At 58.7% G+C, this 18,217-nt stretch overlaps 1 protein-coding gene across 1 annotated transcript; it reads left to right on the forward strand.

Moving 5' to 3' along the window:
- Nucleotides 1-665: 665 nt before the first annotated feature.
- On the forward strand, nt 666-13,356 carry CFAP161 (cilia and flagella associated protein 161). The gene is given in 9 exon segments (XM_036278142.1): nt 666-734; nt 1,467-1,556; nt 2,074-2,306; nt 3,952-4,036; nt 5,886-6,044; nt 9,378-9,451; nt 9,808-9,963; nt 9,965-10,005; nt 12,959-13,356. Coding segments are annotated over 9 exon segments (1,305 nt in total).
- The last annotated feature ends 4,861 nt before the right edge of the window (nt 13,357-18,217 follow it).

Below are 18,217 nucleotides of genomic sequence, written 5' to 3' on the forward strand. Positions count from 1 at the left end.
GGCGGCGAAGTTTCGATGAATCCTTCCCTTCCCCTCCTTCTACGCTGTCTTGGCATCTGCACGGAGCCCGTGACGTCCTGCGATGCGCGTGAAATTGGTGCCCCTGCTGGTCATAAGACCAGGCCGCGCACCGGCTGCGCGTCCGGGGGCAGCTGCCCTGCTGTCTTCGGGGAGCGCGTTCTCCTTTTACAGCAGCTTTCGTGCAAGTTTCACATTTCTCTCCCGGCCACTGGTTCTCAACCCTCCTAACGCCACGACCCTTTGATACAGGTCCTCGTGTTGTGGCGACCCCCAACCATAACGTTATTTTCGTTGCTACTTCATAACTGTAATTTTGCTACTGTTGTGTCTTAGGCGACCCCTGTGAAAGGGTCGTTCGACCCCCAGGTTGAGAACCGCTGCTCTGGGGAGTGTTTCGGGCATGAGGTCTGCAGGCTCCAGGCTTCCTCTGGGCTGCTTTGCAGTCAAACTCAAGGACCTGTAGGAGGAGGCAGCCAGGCAGCCTGTGGGGAGTGACAGCTCCCAGGGTGGGGCCAACGGGGCCTCATGACTCATGCGCTGTCTCTCATTGGCCAGCAGGGTCCGTGCCTGGGCCAATCACAGGGGGCCAGGTCGTCATGGCGACTGGCACGCTAACGCAGCTGCACAGCAGCATCGGGGAGGCAATGGCTCAGAACCTGTATGGTCACGGGGTCCGGATGGGCAACTGGAACGAGGACATCTACCTGGAGGAGGTGAGGGTGTGGCTGGGTGGCTCCCCCGCTGCTCAGGGACCCCCAGGCCTGCCCTAAGTTCCACTGAACTTTGAGCACCCCAAGGCTCCCTTCTCCCCTAGCACCTCCCGAGTATCCCCACACTCCCCACCGCAGACCATCCAGGAATCTCACCTGCGGCCCCACTGACCCAGGTCTGTGCCCTTCTACCCTTTCTGTGGGTCCCTTGCCTCTGAAACTCGGTGCCTCGAGTCCAGCTCTCTGCCCCGCCCCCCCCCCCGTGCCCCCCCAAGTCTAGAGCCCTTCTGAGTGCCTTCCCTCCGTCCCCTGGAGACTCACAGTCCCAGAGGCTGCGGTCCAGGTAGGATGGTGAGGAGGCAGGCTGTACACAGAACGTGCCCCCCACATGCCCCGCCCTGTCACAGTGCCCGCTGAGTGTCCCCCTGGTGTCCCTGTTACCAACTGTCCACTCACTGCCTTTGATTCTCCCGTGGTGGCCTCGATGAGGCCCTGGGCCATCCTGTGTCAGACTCGGGGGGACTCCAGTGTCAGTCATCACACCACTGGGGGGCACATGGCCTCCAAGCGTAATCATGACTGTCCCTGCTGGGGTAATTATATGTGATGTTTCTCTTCTGTGTCTGTGTCATTTTTTCTAAACATTGTGCAATACGATAAAAATGTTAACGTAATGTTACAGAAATCTTCCACCGTTCCCTTTGGGTTTTGTTCATTTGTTTTCCCCCCGGCCAGGAGCTCATGAAAGATTTCCTGGAGAAGAGGGATAAGGGGCAGCTTCTCATACAGAGAAACAGAAGAGTGAAACAGATGCTTCTGGGACCGGTAATGTTGAATTCAAACACTTTCAGAATCCTCTCAAGCCAAGCGTGAGTGCATGTCAAGCAAGTGGGAAATCCATAAAGGCGCGATCATTTGGAAAGTGCCAGTTTTCCCTTTAGGTCAGGAAACCACGATGTTTAAAACCCCCCAGGATTCAAGACGCATGAGAGAAGCTTGCTATTACGTTGGCCGGCATTACGATGGGACTACCTTGATACTCCGATTAGTAAAACGCCCCTCAGTTGGTGCTGGAGAAATTTTCAGTGGATGTTGAGTAAATTAACAATGGGCTCAACCTCGGTGGTTTTTGTTGTACTTCGTTTGGGTTACTGGGGGGCTTGGGTTTGGCACATTGGGAGCAGGTTGGTGGCAGGAACAGGAAGGATAGGATTTGAGACATCGAGTGAATCCCTTATGGAAACGGTCCTAGTCTGTGCAGGAAACGGGGTCCGTCGGAGATGCCCTTGCACTGCCATGAGGAATCGCATGGTTTAAACAGAAACGCGCCTTCCGATTGCAGACCCGGCTTTCTGTGTCTGAGGATGGCTACATCCACACCGGCGACAAGGTGATGCTCGTGAATCCGGACCACCCTGAGGCGGACGCTGATGTGTTTCTCCGTGGGGACCTGAGCCTGTGTCTGACTCCAGATGAGATCAGAGCCCACCTGAGTGACCAGCTGGAGGTGCCCTGTGGCCTGAGCGCAGCGCCAGCCATGAGCCCGGTGGGCAGGAACACTTTTATCCTTTTGAGGTGAAGACACTTGAAATGTCGTCATCCGTGTCTGTTTTCGCTTGTAGCCTAAGGATGTGCTGGGATTGGAGCAGGGTTGATTGAGGTGGAGGTTCTCTGAACATTCTTGCTTTATGACCTTGAGAATGATCGTCAATGGGCCTTTACTGTTCCTTTACTTTTTTTTAATCCTCACCCGAGGACATTTTTGCGTTTATCTTCAGATAGAGCGGGAGGGAGAGAGGGAGGAAGAGAGAGAGAGAAACATCGATGTGAGAGAGACACAGCAAGTGGCTGTCACCCGCACAACCCCAACCAGGGCCAAGGACAAACTGCAACCGAGGTACATGCTCTTAGCGGGAACCGAAACTGGGCCTCTTTGGTTCGTGGGCAGACGCTCTAACCGCTGAGCCAAACCGGCCAGGGCTACTGTTCCTTTACTTTAAACACCAGGATAATTTGCAATTTGTGTTCAATTCAAAATGCTTAATTCGAAGGCATTTTTGGGTCCAGGGAATTAAATTTATATTCTGTCTAGAAGCAGACTGGGTTTTCCTAATAACATCTCAGAGCGCTTGGAGCTTACTTGGGGGCTCTCGTTGCTTTTCATGTTGCCATGTTATTTTTACACCAGAAATATATTATTTAATGCAAGGTGGCGTAACATGAGGATTTGCTACTTTAAAATCCATCGTCCGCTACAAATGTACTTGAGGAGATTTCGAAAACGAGCATTTAAATCCTTAGAGAATAGACACTTAGTAGTCATTAAAAACATTGCTTCCACTCTGTTGCTAAGTTGTGATGGCCCTACTTATATTACAGGAATATAGTCTCTAAGTCTTTAGATTTATTTTGAATACAGGTAATTTACATGACGGCAATGTCTAAGGTTCCTGGAGGATTGAGAAGGAAGATAGTATTAAACGTCGGCAAACGTGTTACCTTGGTTCTCTCTAAAGACCACACTGCACCTGAGCCAGCTCCCTCGCGTAGGGTAGCATGATGTGCTCCGTCCACACTCGGCCAACCACGTGGGGACGCTGTGCGTTCTGGCCATGCTGGAAGGCGAGGCGTAGGGTGCTGGCTGGATTTGAGGCTTTTGTTTAATGACTCAGTTCACTAAAAAACATACTGAGGGGTTGAGGGGTTGGAAGACGGATGATTTGTAACCTCGTGTTAATGCATTCTCGCTGTCTGGCCAGCCCAGGTGGAGTTGAGTGCTTCATCTGCATGTAAATAAGATAAGGTTTGCATGGGTGGACTAATGGGTCCTAGGACTCAAGAATGTCTGTGTTTGTTATCTTTTAGTTTCAAAGTCTCTTTCCGCTCATAAAAAGCAAGAGACAAAGCTAGGCTGTATAGTTTACAGAGACGCCATCTCAAGGAAATGATTTACATAAATCCAACTGTGACCTGGGGGGACCAATCAGCAAATAAATGGGACTGCGTCCAAAGGTCTGGAGCACTTGCTCCCTTGCAAAGCTCCCCCTCACTCCAAGCAGCGTGTGCTTGGAGTTCATTGTGTTGCACCGATCCCGGCAGGCCGAGAGACGGCAACGGACACGATCTAGACAATGACGGACTAAAGTGCACACACAGAACACAGAGCTGTGGAATGCTTCCCACTCAGAGAAATTACATGATATTTATTCTTCACCAACAGTGGGGACGGAGAGGCTGCCGGTCAAGTCCTTCGATACGGGCAGAACTTTCGCCTCGGGATTACAGGGGGATTCGAAGACAAAATGGTGAGTCGTCACGTTGCCGGTGTACTTGGGACGGGTCGCTGTGTTTCCGTGTGGCTAAGGGCCACCTCCCGAGTGGACAGAGAGCTCTGTACGCATGAGCTCCACCCCTGCAGCGTCTCACAGGCAGCCTGGGTCCGTTCTTTCTTTCTAACTTCTCAGGCTTCAAAGATACACGCTTAACGTGGGGGAAACCTTGTCTTTGATGCAGCTGGCAAAATAAAAATGCAGGCCGCCTCCACCTGTAAGAGAGATGATTAAATCACATAATAATAATCTGACCGCCCTCTGCGTCCCCGGTGCGGGATCTGACAACTTTGACGGTTGTCACTCTTCTGTCTGAGGTGAGCGCAGAGCAATGTGAGAGGCTTGCCTTGGCCTACGTCAGCACCAGTCTTTGATCTTGACCCTGCCTGGGGGCCAGGAGGTGAGGCAGAACCAGAGAAATTTGGGTTTGACTTCCGGCCGAGACGCATACGGATGGGACGGGACTTTGGGTCAGTTATTTCACCTTTTTGAGTCTTTCTCATCTATAAAATGGGGCTATCACACCTCACTGCCTGCTTCAGTGCTGCCGGTACATGAACTCATTTATTCCCCCAAACCGGTCCATGACGGAGGCCCCATTTGACCCATTGTATTGCTGGGGAAACTGAGGCACGAGGCGGTTAGGTTGTTTTGCTCCAGGTCACTCAGCTACTATGGGGCAGAGCCGGTGCCATAATGCTTTTTCAACCAGGCAGAGTCATTATTGTGTGAAGTGGCATTATGACTGTTCTCGTCACCATCGTCATGGTCTCATGCCACTAAGTAACGTCGACTCTGGCCGTTAGACCACGACACATCGTAGATGGTGAGCTGCTGCCTGATCTTAAATGTAGAAATCAGAGGAATTATCCAAATTGTCCAAAGAGGGGGAGTAAGTCAGCATTGTCTTTCTTTCCCAGAGGTGAGCGCTGTAGCACTTTGGCTTATGGTCTTCCGTAAAGGGAGAGAGAACAGACTTTGAATGTAGTGGAAATTACAAGAACAACATTAGATACCTTTGCTTCCCCGTTTTTGGCTTCTCTCTCCTTTTTCTTCCTTTCCTTCTTGTCCGCCTCCCCCCCCCCCAACCGTCTGTTCTCTGGTTGATGTTCCATTTGGGTCGACTTACCTGCTCTAAGACACATCGCAACAGCTTGTCATGTTTGTTGCTGATATTTCTTTCCTCCCACTTGCTACTTGGCTTTTACATTGTCGCGGTTCTACTACATTTCTGAGTGAAATCTACCAGCGCTTTTCTCTGTCCTTCCTTCCCTTACCCAGAGCCTTTCAAGCCGGCTCCAAAGATACCGTAAAAACTCTCCGCGGTCCCGGGAGCCTTGGAGCCGCAAGTGTCGGTGTCCATGCTCGCGTTAGCAGATACCTGGGCACTCCCGGGGCTAGTTCCCGCGGTGACCCTTTGTTCTCAGAGTTATATTAAGAATTAATCTTTGAGTTAAATGTTAGAATTATTTTTGTCGCGTCCTTCTGCCCTTAGGAAACGAAATCGCGTGGTATTTTGATTGGCATTCCAAAATTCCGTGCATCCACCTAGTGCAGTGTTTATTCTCCTGGAGTGTCTCCCCGCTGATTCAGTGATGCGCTCATCTCTCCGCGAGCTCCGTGGTTTGCGTCACGGCGGTTGGAGGCGCTGGGAGCCCGAGGTGGCTTTCCCGAGGTGGAGAACAAATGAGTGTTCTCCTATGACTGCTAAGAGCAAGGATTTTGAAACCGCTTTTGAGCACACTTGCCATCAGCCAGTTGATGGCTTCCCATTTCGCGGACTTTCCACGTGTAACGTAGCTCACCTGCTTGCTGTCCTTTACAGTTATTTTTGTCAAGTGACCACAGGACCCTCCTGAAGTCGTCCAAGAGGTCCTGGCTCCAGGAGGTGTACCTGACAGACGAGGTCTCCTACCTGAACTGCTGGCAGGCTGCCTTCCCCGACCCCCAGCTGCGCCTGGAGTATGAAGGCTGCCCCGTCCCGGTGAGCACGGCCTGGGGGCGGGCGGGTGCTGCACGCTGAGTGGAGGCAGCTGCCTGCTGTCCGAAGCCGGTGCTGCCGGGACTCCGAGGCCTCTGTGCCCGTGTCCTCTCTCTTCACGCCTCAGGCTCGGAGGGTGCCATCTGCCCCGTGGCAGCGTCCTGCCACAGTGTGTCTCAACTCAGTCTGTACCTTAGAGTCAGCTACGGAGCTCCAGGCCCTGCCCCGAGACTGGGCTGAGAACCCCTGACCTGAGATTGTAGGGACACTGACGCTGCTTCCTTCCAGGCCTCTGTTAAGTCCTCATTTCCAAGGACACTGGGAAACCTGGGGGTGGGAAGGGGACAGGGGGGCAGCCGTACAGGTGAACACAGCGGTTTCCTTCCGACTGCGGGGCGTGTCCTCCGGACCCTGGGCCCTGCAGGCGGGGGGCGAGGCCAGCAGGCTGGGCCAGTGGCACGGAGCTGTGTTGCCGGCCAGAGGCATTGCTGCTCACCCGGAGGGCATGCAGAGCGGGGCGCGGTCGGCAGTCATCGGGAGAGAGTGGATTACCAAGGGCTGGCCGGCCGAGGTGGCTGTCCAGGAGGGGCCCCGGTCACAGGTGCTCTGAACCCCCCAGGCACAGTGCCCTTCTCCCGAGCTCGGCAGTGGACCCGGGGCTCCGTGTCCTCGCATGGACAGTGTGCTCCTGGCCCACGGTGACACGCTCGGCACGGTGCCCCTCCGCCGGCCTCGCCCAGCTCTGCTCCCTGGGGGCTTCCTGTGTGTCTGTGACTAAACTCGTCCCCTGTCCTCATCTGGAACGGGCGTGACACCACCTCAGGAGGTTCTGCGAGGGTGGCAGCTAGTCCACCTGCGTGCTTGTTGGGGAAGTGGGCACTCGGCTTAGCCCGTTGTCATGTTGTTAGTGTCACAGTGGTTGACGGGCAGGGGCCCAGGCCCCAGGGACTCCTCCAGGGCAGGTGTCTCTGAGCCCCACTCAGACAGTTTGCAAAGTGGGAGCCCCCAGACCTGCCCGAGCTCCCTGGCCCTCCAGCCAGAGACCATCTGGAGCACCGGGGGTGAGCAGGCGGACCTTGCTGCAGACTGGGGGGCCTGGGGTGGGGAGGGGGCGGCTGGATAAGGGGTGTCAGAAAGGACAGTCACAGCGCGTGGGATTTCAGGGAGGTGGGCTTGGCTCTGAGCAGATGGGGTCAGGAAGAGGGTAACTGCACTGGGTACCTCCCCAGCGTATCCATGGAGGGGCGGGCCAGAGCCAGGCCGCTGTCAGTGAAGCCACAGCCTCACGCACCCTGCTGGGAGAGGCGGGTGCCCCTTGGCCGGTGCCCTCCGGTCTGTGCTCAGTGTGACTGCAGCCGGTGGCCGTGCGGGAGCGTCCTGTGAGGGCCGGGCCAGCTCCCCACGCCGGCCGGGTCTCTTTCTCCCGCACTGCTTCGAGCTTACCTCAGTCAGGACTTGGAAACGAGACGTATTGTTCCTGGTATAAGCGTCATGCACGCTCACTGTTGTGGACGAAAGGGGCCACGGGCTGACGCCGAGCTCAGGGAGGCCTGCCTGGTAGCCCTGCATACTCAGAGACCTGAACTCGCCACAAAGGAGGCCCTGAAGTGGAGACTTAACTGCAGGCAGTTGATAGCAGGGAGTCACGTCCTAGGCCTGCGTCTTCCCTGACAAAGGCCAGTTTTCACCTTAACTGAGCCTATTGTCTTTCTGCACCTCGGATGACCTCAGGCAGGCTAGCTTCCCTTTTCCCAGTGTGTCAGGGTGGAGACTGCTGACAGTCCTGGCCCCACCTATGTAAAAGAAGCACGTGTCTGTCCTTCTACTTTTCCTCCAAGCCCAGAGGCCCCCCCACACTGCTTTCTCCCGCCTCCCTGATCCATCCCCAGGGTCTCCTGTAGCCCTAACCCTCTCCCCCTCTGACCGTGATGCACGGAGTCAGGACGCCCTTCTCTGAGCGTTGTCTCCGCCGTCCGCTGGGGTTTTGCTCTCCGGCAGTTGTTTCGGTTCCAATACACTCACAAAGGTGGTTCTCGGATCTAAATGTTTCTGACCTCAGCTCCGTGGAAACTCAGAAAGAGACAACGAATCGCCTGAAAATTTCCAGTAGTTCCGCCTTTCAGAGGAAGTCACTGTTGTTTATCATTCATGTCTTTTTCTATACATACGTTTTTTATTTAATTTCATTTAGTTTTTTTTTTATTTTATAAAATAAGGCAGCCCTGGCCGGTTTGGCTCAGCGGTTGGAGCGCTGGCCTGCGGACCAGAGAGTCTCGGGTTCAGTTCCCGCTAGGGGCACGTACAAAAAAAATTAAAAAATAAAAAATAAAATAAAGGCATCAGGAATATTCTTTTTTTTTTTTTGCAAATCCTCACTTGAGGATATTTTGCCATTTATCTTCAGACAGGGTGGAAGGGAGAGAGGGAGGAAGAGAGGGAGAGGGAAACATTGATGTGAGAGAGACTCATCGATTGGTTGCCTCTCGCATGACCCTGACCAGGGCTGGGGACCAAACTGCAGTAGAGGTACGTGCCACTGACTGGAATTGAACCCACAACTCTTTGGTCCGTAGGCCGACACTCTAACCACTGAGCCACACCAGCCAGGGCAGGAATGTTCTTTTTTTTTTTTTTTTATCCTCACCCGAGGACATTTTTCCATTTTTTTGTTCAGATAGAGCGGGAGGGAGAGGAAGAGAGAGAGAAACATCGACGTGAAAGGGACACATCAAGTGGCTGCCACCCGCACGACCAACCAGGGCCGGGGACAAACTGCAACCGAGGTACGTGCCCTTAGCGGGAACCGAACCCGGGTCTCTCTGGACCGCAGGCCAACGCTCTAACCGCTGAGCCAAACCGGCCAGGGCAGGAATGTTCTTATTGTATTCACTTAATAACACCACTGACAGCCTGGCCAGTCAGCTGGTTGAGCACTGTCGTCCGGTGCACCCGACGGCTGTCAGTTTGACCCCCAGTCAGGACACCTGCCTGGGTTACGGGTTCCATCCCTGTCAGAGCGTGTACGGAAAGCAACCGATCGATGTTTCTCTCCCTCACTCACTCCCCCGTCCCTTCCTCTGTCTAAGCATATCCTTGAGTGAGGATTAAAAAAAACACTCCACTGACCCATGTGGTCAAAGGTTGTCTCCAAGATGACTTTGAAGGGTTGTGTAATGTTTATCCTATGTGTATTTATTATGGTTTGCCATCTAGGTTAGTGTGTGTGTGTGTTAAACTAAATTGAAATGAACGTGTAGTGCAGTCACAGATTTTTGCTTTTGAGAAATTGGAGGCCTTAACTCATCATGCAAGCGACACCCTCTCTCTATCCCGAAGGCGAACGCCAGCGTCCTCATCAATCACTGCCACACCAACCGGGCCCTGGCGGCCCACCGGCATCTCTTCCTAAGGTGCGGTGCTGGGGGCGGGCCCCTGGGTGCCCTGAGGGCTCCCCTTCAAGTGGGCATCGTGCGGAAGTCCTCTGATGAGGGACACTGTCCCAGAGAACTCTGCTGGCGGCAGGACCCTATCGGAGCCCCTTCTGTTACTCAGGCGCCTGCACCTCGGGAGGGTTTAGCCATATGGGGTACCCCCACCCCAGCCCCCATCCTGCAGCCTTGCCAGACAGGGTGACACTTCTGGCCACATAGGCTGTACCTTAGGGCCCCTCCCCAGGGCGCACAGCGTCTGCTGAGGGCGGAGCTTCTGAGATGCGGGGACGGGGTGAGAGCCTCCTGCACCCCACAGCTGCCTTCTCCCCGCCCAGGACCTACTTCGGAAAGGAGGTGGAGGTCGCTGCTCACACACACCTGGACGTGCACCGGGTGGAGAAGCCCAGGAACCACTGGATGCTGGTGACCGGGGGCCCCAGGGAGGGCGCGCCCACCATGTTGGACGTGCGCAGACGGCCCCTGGAGGGCACCCCTGGAGCAGGCGGCGGCCCCAGGGCCCAGTGACACGCCAGGTGTGCTCTCGTCCAGTGCGGCTTTGCAAGAAACCAGCCGCTGTGGTCCTGCCTGGCGCTCTTTTTAAGATTCTGAGCTCTCGGAGCGCTCTGTTGGAATGAGACTATATGACGACTGTTGAATTGGGGGGGGGGGGGGTGTCTAGGACACACACTAAAGCATCCTGGAGTAGCTCAGAGTGGGATTTGAAAGCGACAGGCGAATTCCCAGCTTCTGCTGAGAGCCCGTGCCGCCGCATGGTCTCCGGCTGTGGGCCGGCGTGTACAGCTGTCTGCAGTGGGGCCCCCCGGACTGCTCTGCGTGCGGCCCCCCCTGTCCCCTCGGGCGCTGAGACCCCGGCGTCCAGCGAGCTGTGGCCCCACCTAGGAGCTGTTTCCCCTGCGTTGTTTCCACCTCTGCTTGGGGGCTGGGGTCTCCCCCTGGCCGGTCACGTGTTATTTTGTAGTGATTTTTAAACTACAGCATCTCTTTATTGCTACCTATCTGTTTTTATTAATCCTCACCTGAGGATAATTTTCCATTGGTTGTTTTAGACAGAAGGGAGGGAGAGAGAGAGAAACATTGATGTGAGAGAGACACATCGATCGGTTGCCTCCCGCACGACCCTGACCAGGGCCCGGGATCGAACCTGCAACTCAGGTACCTTAACCAGGAATCGAACCCATGACCCTTTGGTCTGCGGGCCGACGCTCTAACCACAGAGCCACACCGGCCAGGGCTGTTGCTACCGATCTCCGGAAATGCCACATCAGCAGTGGTGCCCACGTGTCACAATACACGTGTCCTTCCCTGTATCTGTCCATCTGTCCTGCTGTGTCAGGATCTGTGGTGGGGAAGGTGTCCTCATGGGTTGAACAGACCCAGCCCCATAGGTAACCGTGAGCTCTAAGGCTGGTTCCCGCAGAAATACACTGAGAGGCAGGAAGTGAGGCAGAGGTGAGGTAAACGCAGGTTAGACAGATGCGCCTTCAAGCCGGTGTGGACGGACTGTCTTCGGGGAGGCAGCACTGCCGTAAGGAGCTGCAGGCTGAGGGCTGAGACCCCGTCCTTTCTGGGCATTGGATTTGCCCACAGAGTCTCTGATTTACTGGGCAGCCAGGGTTGGAGCCCTGCGTTGGGGAGGTGCTTCCCAGTGGGCCCACGGTTAAGTGATTGGCTCAGGCCCACACAGCTGTCACCACGCACGACCAGTCAGACCTAGACCTTCTGAACCTCGGTTCCTGACCTTGGCACTCTCGACTTCATGGGTCCCCTTCACCGGTGGGGGGCTGTTCCGAGAATTGAGATGTCTGCGCATCTCTGCCACCTGCCCACCGGGGGCGGTAGCACACCTCTGCCGTGACCACCCCAAATGTCTCTGGACACTGCCCAGTGTCCTCTGGGGCTGCCACTGCGCCAGGGCCTCCAGGCTGTCTTCATTCACTGCCCACAGAGGATGCTGAGGGTCCCCCCGCCTCTACTTCTACTTGCTCTATGGAGCGGAGAATTTGCCGTCTCAGGTAACTTCCAGGAATGCTAAGAATCTGCACTTAGCATTGATCTGGGCATCGGGGTAACGAGAATTTTGTGCGGGTTGGCCCTTGAGGGCAGGTTGAAGTGGGAGCCATGGCCTCCAGGGGGGCACACGAGACGGCCACCGAGCTGTGACAGGAAAAGCTTGTAGCTCCTAAGAATGTCAGGAGTGTGACCTTCGGAATGCGCAGACGTGTTTTCTGCTGCTCAAAATGTTCGTCTCTGTGTGCAGGAGAGTTCGATAGGCAGGCACGGGACAACGTTTATAAATATGTGTATAAGACCCAGGAATAAGTGTCTGTGAGTGAGTGTGTGAGTGTGAGTCTGTGTGTGTCTGGCGCAGGCTCAGAAGTCCCGGGAAGGGTGTAGGGACGAACGGGAGGCCCTTGTGTGCTGCGGGTGCTGGTGACACGGCAAATGCCCCTGAGTCACTGTTGCTGCATAGCCGTGTCCTGAGTCATGGACACAGGCTCCCCAAGCCTTAAGGTTCACTTTTGCTCAATCGGACCAATGTTTACCAATCAGTTAGCATCTGCTGGTGCCCTTGCCGGGGTGGAGGGGACAGTGAGAAACCGGGCAAAGACCCTGCCCCGGGGCGGGGGGGGCACCACCAGTGTGACTGCCCGAGCCAGCGTCCAGGGTCCCGGTGGAGAGCAAGGCAGTGACTCACGCCCAGGACTGCCCAGGACGGGACGGCTGTCCTCAGATGACATGAGCCGTGAGCTCGGACAGCACCGCCCCGGGCAGGCGGCCCTGCGGCCCTGCAGCGGTGAGGCGGGTCCTGGCCAGGGGAGGGTTCACAGCGGGCTGTGTGCAGAGCTGACGCTCAGCGGGACCCCGCCAGACGGCACGGCTGTGAACAGCGCCCCCGCCTCTGGGTGGAAGGTGCTCCCGACCCATGCTCACACTTCCCTGGGGGGACCCCTGAACTTCCCCACAACCCAGCAACTTCAGAGTAAATGCTCGCCCCTCGGGGGGCCTGCGAGGCCCTGACCCGGCACAGGAGCCTGGCCTGAGTCTGTTTGAGGGGCTGGTGCCCAGGAATACGGAGGAACAACGGGCAGGTTGTCGACAGCTCCGAGTATCTCTGGGTCGTGTGTATCACGTCACTGAATTTGAAGTTCTTCTTGAAGGTGACAGTCAGCCTTTGAAAGTTGGAGGAGGGAAGTCGAGTGACTTTGAGAAAGATCAGTGTGGAGGCAGCAGGGGGAAGAGGGGTCCCGGGGAGAGGGGCTCAGCACTGAGGCAGGGGGCCTGTGGCGGGGGGGGGGGGGTGAGAGCGAGGGAGAGGACCCTGCAGAGGTGGGAAGGAAGGGTGCTCAGTTTGTGGTGTGTGCCCATCTCTGAGGTCCCAGACACAGGACAGTAGCTGTGCAGGGAAGTCGGGGTGCTGCCTGGGGATGTCTGACCCTGACGGAGGCTGTTTCCCTGCGGCTGTAGCTGGAGCGCAGGTACACGGCCTTCCCGGGCGCGGGCACCTGCTGGGCTGCTGGCCCACCAGGAACCGGTGGAGGGCCGTCGGCAGCGGACACAGCCTCAGGCTAGAAGTTGTGTTCATCGTCCTGCCGGGAGGCCAGGAGCGGCCCCCTGCTGGCCCGGACGTGACTGAGAACCAGGAGTGGCCACCCGCTGGCCCGGAGGTGACCGAGAACCAGGAGCGGCCACCTGCTGGCCAGGACGTGACCGAGAACCAGGAGTGGCCACCCGCTGGCCTGGAGGTGACCGAGAACCAGGAGCGGCCCCCTGCTGGCCCGGACGTGACCGAGAACCAGGAGCGGCCCCCTGCTGGCCCGGAGGTGACCGAGAACCAGGAGCGGCCCCCGCTGGCCCGGAGGTGACCGAGAACCAGGGCAGCACCTGTGAAGTGGGGAGCGATGGCCTTTGAGCAGTGGGCAGTCTGGGGGCTGAGCGGTGAAGCTGGTCCCAGGGCGTCTGTGCGTAGCCTCCCCGTTTCCCTCTGCCTCTTGCGGGAGGTTAGCAGCAGAGACGTCCATGCCGGAGCCCCCGTCTCGCCAGCGGGTGAACCCAGCGGTCCTCGCTGCCCGTCTCCTCCAGGCACTGCGCCGGACCCTGGGGCCCAGGGAGGAAGAACCGTTCCTGCCTCCAGGCCCTCCACTGAAGGGACGAGAGAGGCTGTTCCTGTTGTGAAAGAGAAACAGACAAACAACCAGCAGCGTGAGGGGAAGCGGCTGACTTGGGCGAACACGGGTGTTTGGGAAGCTGTCAGGCGTTGGCTCTGTGGCACCGAGTAAGAGGAGTGGGGAGGGAGGCACGGGCCGCAGGGCAGAGGCCGGAGGGCGCCCGCTCCTGAGGACAGGCCCGGGCTGGAGGGTGTGGAGCGGCCGGAGGCCTGACCGCGGGGACAGCAGGTGAGTCCCCTTCTGTCTACTCACGTCCAAGCCCAGGCGAAGACAGTCGAGTCGTGGATAAACTGAGGGGACATCCTGGGAGCTCTGCAGGGGGCACGGCTGCTTTGCTCGGAGCCCCAGCTAGGGCCTCGTCGATCCCATGATGACCCGTGACCCGGGTTACCATGGGGACTCACTTCCTGGGGGCCGTGGCCGGGTACCAGAAAGAAGGTCACACGTGAGAGGACAGACTTCCCACTCGAGCAAAGGAAGGGCTCGGACTGCTGGCTGCAAGAGGAGATGGGCGTCCGGCGGGCGCTGCTCCCAGGTTCACGTGCGGACAGCAGGCGGCCCGCTCACTGTCCCCCCTCCGCTGGAGGGCGCTGAGAGGCCGCGTGGCAGCTGGCGGCCCTGCCTGGTCGTTGTACAGGTGGGGAAAGGGGCCGTCGGAGAAGGGACACGCCCCAGGCGCAGGGAGGACAGCGCAGGGCCCGCGGACCCCTCTGGCGGGCAGTGACTGCCGCCGCCACTGCTCCGCACCCGGAGAGCGGACCTGACCCCGTGGGACTCAGCCTGGAGTCTCCGGGAAGCCAGCGCCCGGGTCTCGGTGGGTTTGGTCTTGCCCTTCTCAAACGTGGCCAGAAGAGGTCACTGTTACGAACAGCCAACCCCTGCGGTGCTGTGCTGCTGACGTTCCCTTCAGAACAGAGGGAGCTTCCCGATTCCAGAAGGCGCATTTTAAGAGGGGAAACACCGTAAAAGCCAGAGTAGCCGATCTTCGTGTTCCTTACAGAGAGGGTGCGAGGCCCAGCTGCCTTGGCAGCGCTCCAGGGGCTGTGCCGGGGCTTCCGGCGAGAGTGCAGCCTCTCTGGGGCCTTCACAGACCTTCCGCCCGAGTCCAGAGCCCGCCCCAGGGAGTCGTCTCTGAACCCAGGCCTGGGGGCCCGGGGCCCCGAAGCTGCCCAAGTGACCCAAGTCGTTCAAAGGGCAATTTTTAGCCTTTCCCAGGTCCGTCCCCTCACCAAGCCTGTTTCCTCTTCGGGTTAATAACTTCCTCAGAGAGTCGTTGGAAGAGGCAGTGAATTGAGGACATGTATTCGAGAGAGGCTCAGGGGACATTGGTATGACCCCTGGCTGTGGGTCAGACAGCACAGGGTGGACACGGGCCCCTTCCTGGCTGTGTGACCTTGAAGTCACTGCACCTTGAGCCTCCATTTGCTCCCAGGTTTAAAAACAAGGCAGACGTGTCCGTCTCGTGGGCTTGGGGATGGGGATAGAGACTGTCAGTGGCAAGACCGTCCTCGTGTTCCTACTACAAGGGTCGGCACTTCCTTCCCCCTCACTTTGCAGCCGAGGCCCAGAGGGGAAGGGGGGGCAGCACCGCAGTGATGAGCGCCCTCTGCCCCAGCTCTGGTCACTGCTCGATCCCTGTGTGTGCGCCTCTGTCCACGCTCGACTCTGAGCCCCCAGGGCGGGAGCTTGTGGGGAGCTGCTGCCCAGTGTTGCAATATTTCCGACACAGCTAACGTTTGTGGAGCAGTGACCGGTTCTAAGCACTTTTCACGTGTTAGCCACTGACTCTCACGTGAAACCCGTGAGGGCGTACCGTGATCCTGTGAGTGTGACGGGCACCGAGGCGTGGGAAGGTGGATCTGCCTGTTGCCAAATGCCTCAGGGGGACAGCCAGGCGGCCTGGGGCGGGGCCGAGCCCCTGACCCCTCCGTGGTGCCCGTCTGAGGCCGAGGTCCCCAGGTTTGGTTGGACTGGCGCGAAGCAGTAAGGTGGGAAACGAAGCCACAGTACAGTACATGACGGGGGCGACCTCGGGGCGTGTGCAAGTCTGCGCAGACCTGCCGTCAGTGCCCTCCGTGGAGGCCAGGAGGCCAGCCCGCGGGGCCTCGGGGACCTCAGCTCGCGCAGCGGGGTGCAGTGGTAGGGCTGTGGGGAAAGACGGGCCGTGGGCAGCTCTGCCCTGCAGGAGGCCGTCACAGTGCCAACACCACAGGCTGCCCCGACGCCCGGACCCTCGGTCACCTGGCATACCCCACCGGCCTGGCCCGTGCTGCGGAGGTTCATCTCAGGCACCAACTCTGCCGACAGGTCGAGGCTTGGAGCCCCGCGCTGGGCAGCACTGGGGCCACAGCCAGTGAGTGCAGAGAGCCTTAGAGACGGCCGTGTGTCCGGGAGGGGGCCGGGGGCACCGAGTAGCCGGCGGGCCCCACCCCGCCCTTCCTGGTGGACCCGAACCTGCAGCTCCTCCAGGCCTCCCCGGGCGGCCAGGCTGCCTGCGCTGGGCTGTGGGCTCCGTCTGGGGAGCTGGCCCACCCAGGCCCCCACCCTGGAACACTGGCACCCTGTGCAGCCGCTGCCCCTCCCCCCATGGGAGCGGAGCTGGTGCGGCTATGGCTGTGGCTGTCCCCAGCTGCCGGGCAAGAGCCTCCGCCCTTCCTGCTTCCCTGCAGCCTCCCTGCGCCGTGTTACTGTTGGCCGAGGCGGACAAGGTTGGCCGTGAGCCAAACATCTGCTCCTGTCTCCCGAGTGTGCTCCCGGGCAGACAGCAGGAAGAGCACCACCCTGCGCTGAAGGGCCAGGGCTGGGGAGCTGCCGCCCTGGACACGGCCGGGCCGGGGGACCCCGCGCGCAGACCCGGTCTCTGGGGGCCTGGGCGCGGGGAGCAGAGGCCTCTTGGTTACACCCTCCCTCCTCTGGAGGGGCAGGGCCATGCAGTGGACGGGAGATGGAGGTCATAGCAGGAGGGGGACGGGGTTTGTGTTGTGGTCCCTCCTGCCCTGGGAGAAGGGAAGGGGACGAGAAGTGCCCTGCTGGGTGGGCGTGGGAAGAAGCTGCCTTTATGGTTCCCTGGGAACAGACCCCCGACCTGCTGCGTGCAGTTTATGGGGGCGATGGGAAACAGGGAAGAGAGGGAAGGAGGCCTATAAAAGGTGCTTCATCAAGCAGGTGACGCTGGGGACAACTGAGACCTTATCCCACCGAGGCCCCTGACAGACACGACGAGCCTCGGTGGCCCCAGTGTGGGGTGGGCAGGAGGGGAGATGGCCCTTCGCCCCCTCGCCCCTGACCCTGGGCTACTCCCGGGCACCCAGCTCCTGGCTCTGGCCTGTGGCCCACAGGGGCTGCGGAAGAGCCGCAGGCGAGCGTCCCTGTGGGGGTGGGAAGTGCCGAGGGGACACGGCCGCACCCAGAGACAGTCCTTGGTACAGGAAAAGGGAGGCCAGAGCGAGGGGCGGTAGGCACGGCCCTGCCAGTTCGCTCCCCCTTTCTTGCTCCAACACCTTCCCCCTTGGCTGCCCCGGTCTTCTCTCTGCTCGCCCTGGCTCTGCCGGGCAGTGGACACTGGTGGCAGAAGTCTGGCGGGAGCGGTCAGAGACCTGCTCTCTCCTTTGGCCCGGTCAGGACCGCCTGGTCCTTCATGGTTGACCTGGCTTCACCTCAGTTCTCAGTGGCGCTGTGGCTGTCCCGGGCCTCGGGTGTGGCCACTCTGTCCCCGCCACGGGTAAGCTGTGCCTCCTCGCGGGCACAGCGCAGGGACGGGGCGCTGCCCACCTGCGTTCGCGTGGTGGCTCCCCTCTGGGGTGTGCAGGTGGCCCTCTCCCTGAGGTGCGGCCTGACAGGCGAGTCCAGCTTCAGAATTCCTGCGGACCGGCCCACAGCCACCGGGTGCCCCCACTCCTCCCCGAGCCCGCGAATGGGGTGCTCTGGCTGCTCCCCGCGAGGTGTCAAGGGGCAGCTAACTTGAATGTCGACGTCAGCAGCTGGCAGCCGGCTGCCCGCTGGCTAAATGCAGCCTGCGCGTGTTACTGTAACCAGGTCTGATCGGGACGCGGCCTCGCCTGTTCACACACACAGCGCCTGTGCCTGCTCTGGGGCAGCCGTGGCGGCTGAGTCCTTGCACCAGACTTCATGGCCCTTAAGAAAAAGTTTGCGTGTGCCTGTCCTTGAAGTCTGGCCTAAGAGAACCAGATGCTGGATGCAGGGGAGCCGGGTGCTGCGAGGGGGGGCTGCGGGCATCTCCCCGGGGGGGGGGGAAGGAGACGGCCTGGGTCCCGAGGCACCTGCGGGAAGGCTGCCCGGCAGAGTGCCCGGCGCCATGTGGGTGAGGAACAGCCTGTTGAGGGGCTCACGTGCCGCTGCTGCCGCTGAAGCCGCTCGGTAGAGTACACGTCACATCTGTCTCGTAATTCAAACAAAACTGAGTTTATACTTGAACACGACACATATGCAATTACACCATTTTAAATTTACATCACGAGCAGCCTCCCACACTATGTAAAACAGCCTTTGAAAACAGCCTTTGATAGCCCCCCAGTATTTCCTTGGACTCTCTCATCGA

This window comes from Molossus molossus, unplaced genomic scaffold, assembly GCF_014108415.1.
Source record: "Molossus molossus isolate mMolMol1 unplaced genomic scaffold, mMolMol1.p scaffold_m16_p_24, whole genome shotgun sequence".
Taxonomy (NCBI): Eukaryota; Metazoa; Chordata; class Mammalia; order Chiroptera; family Molossidae; genus Molossus; species Molossus molossus.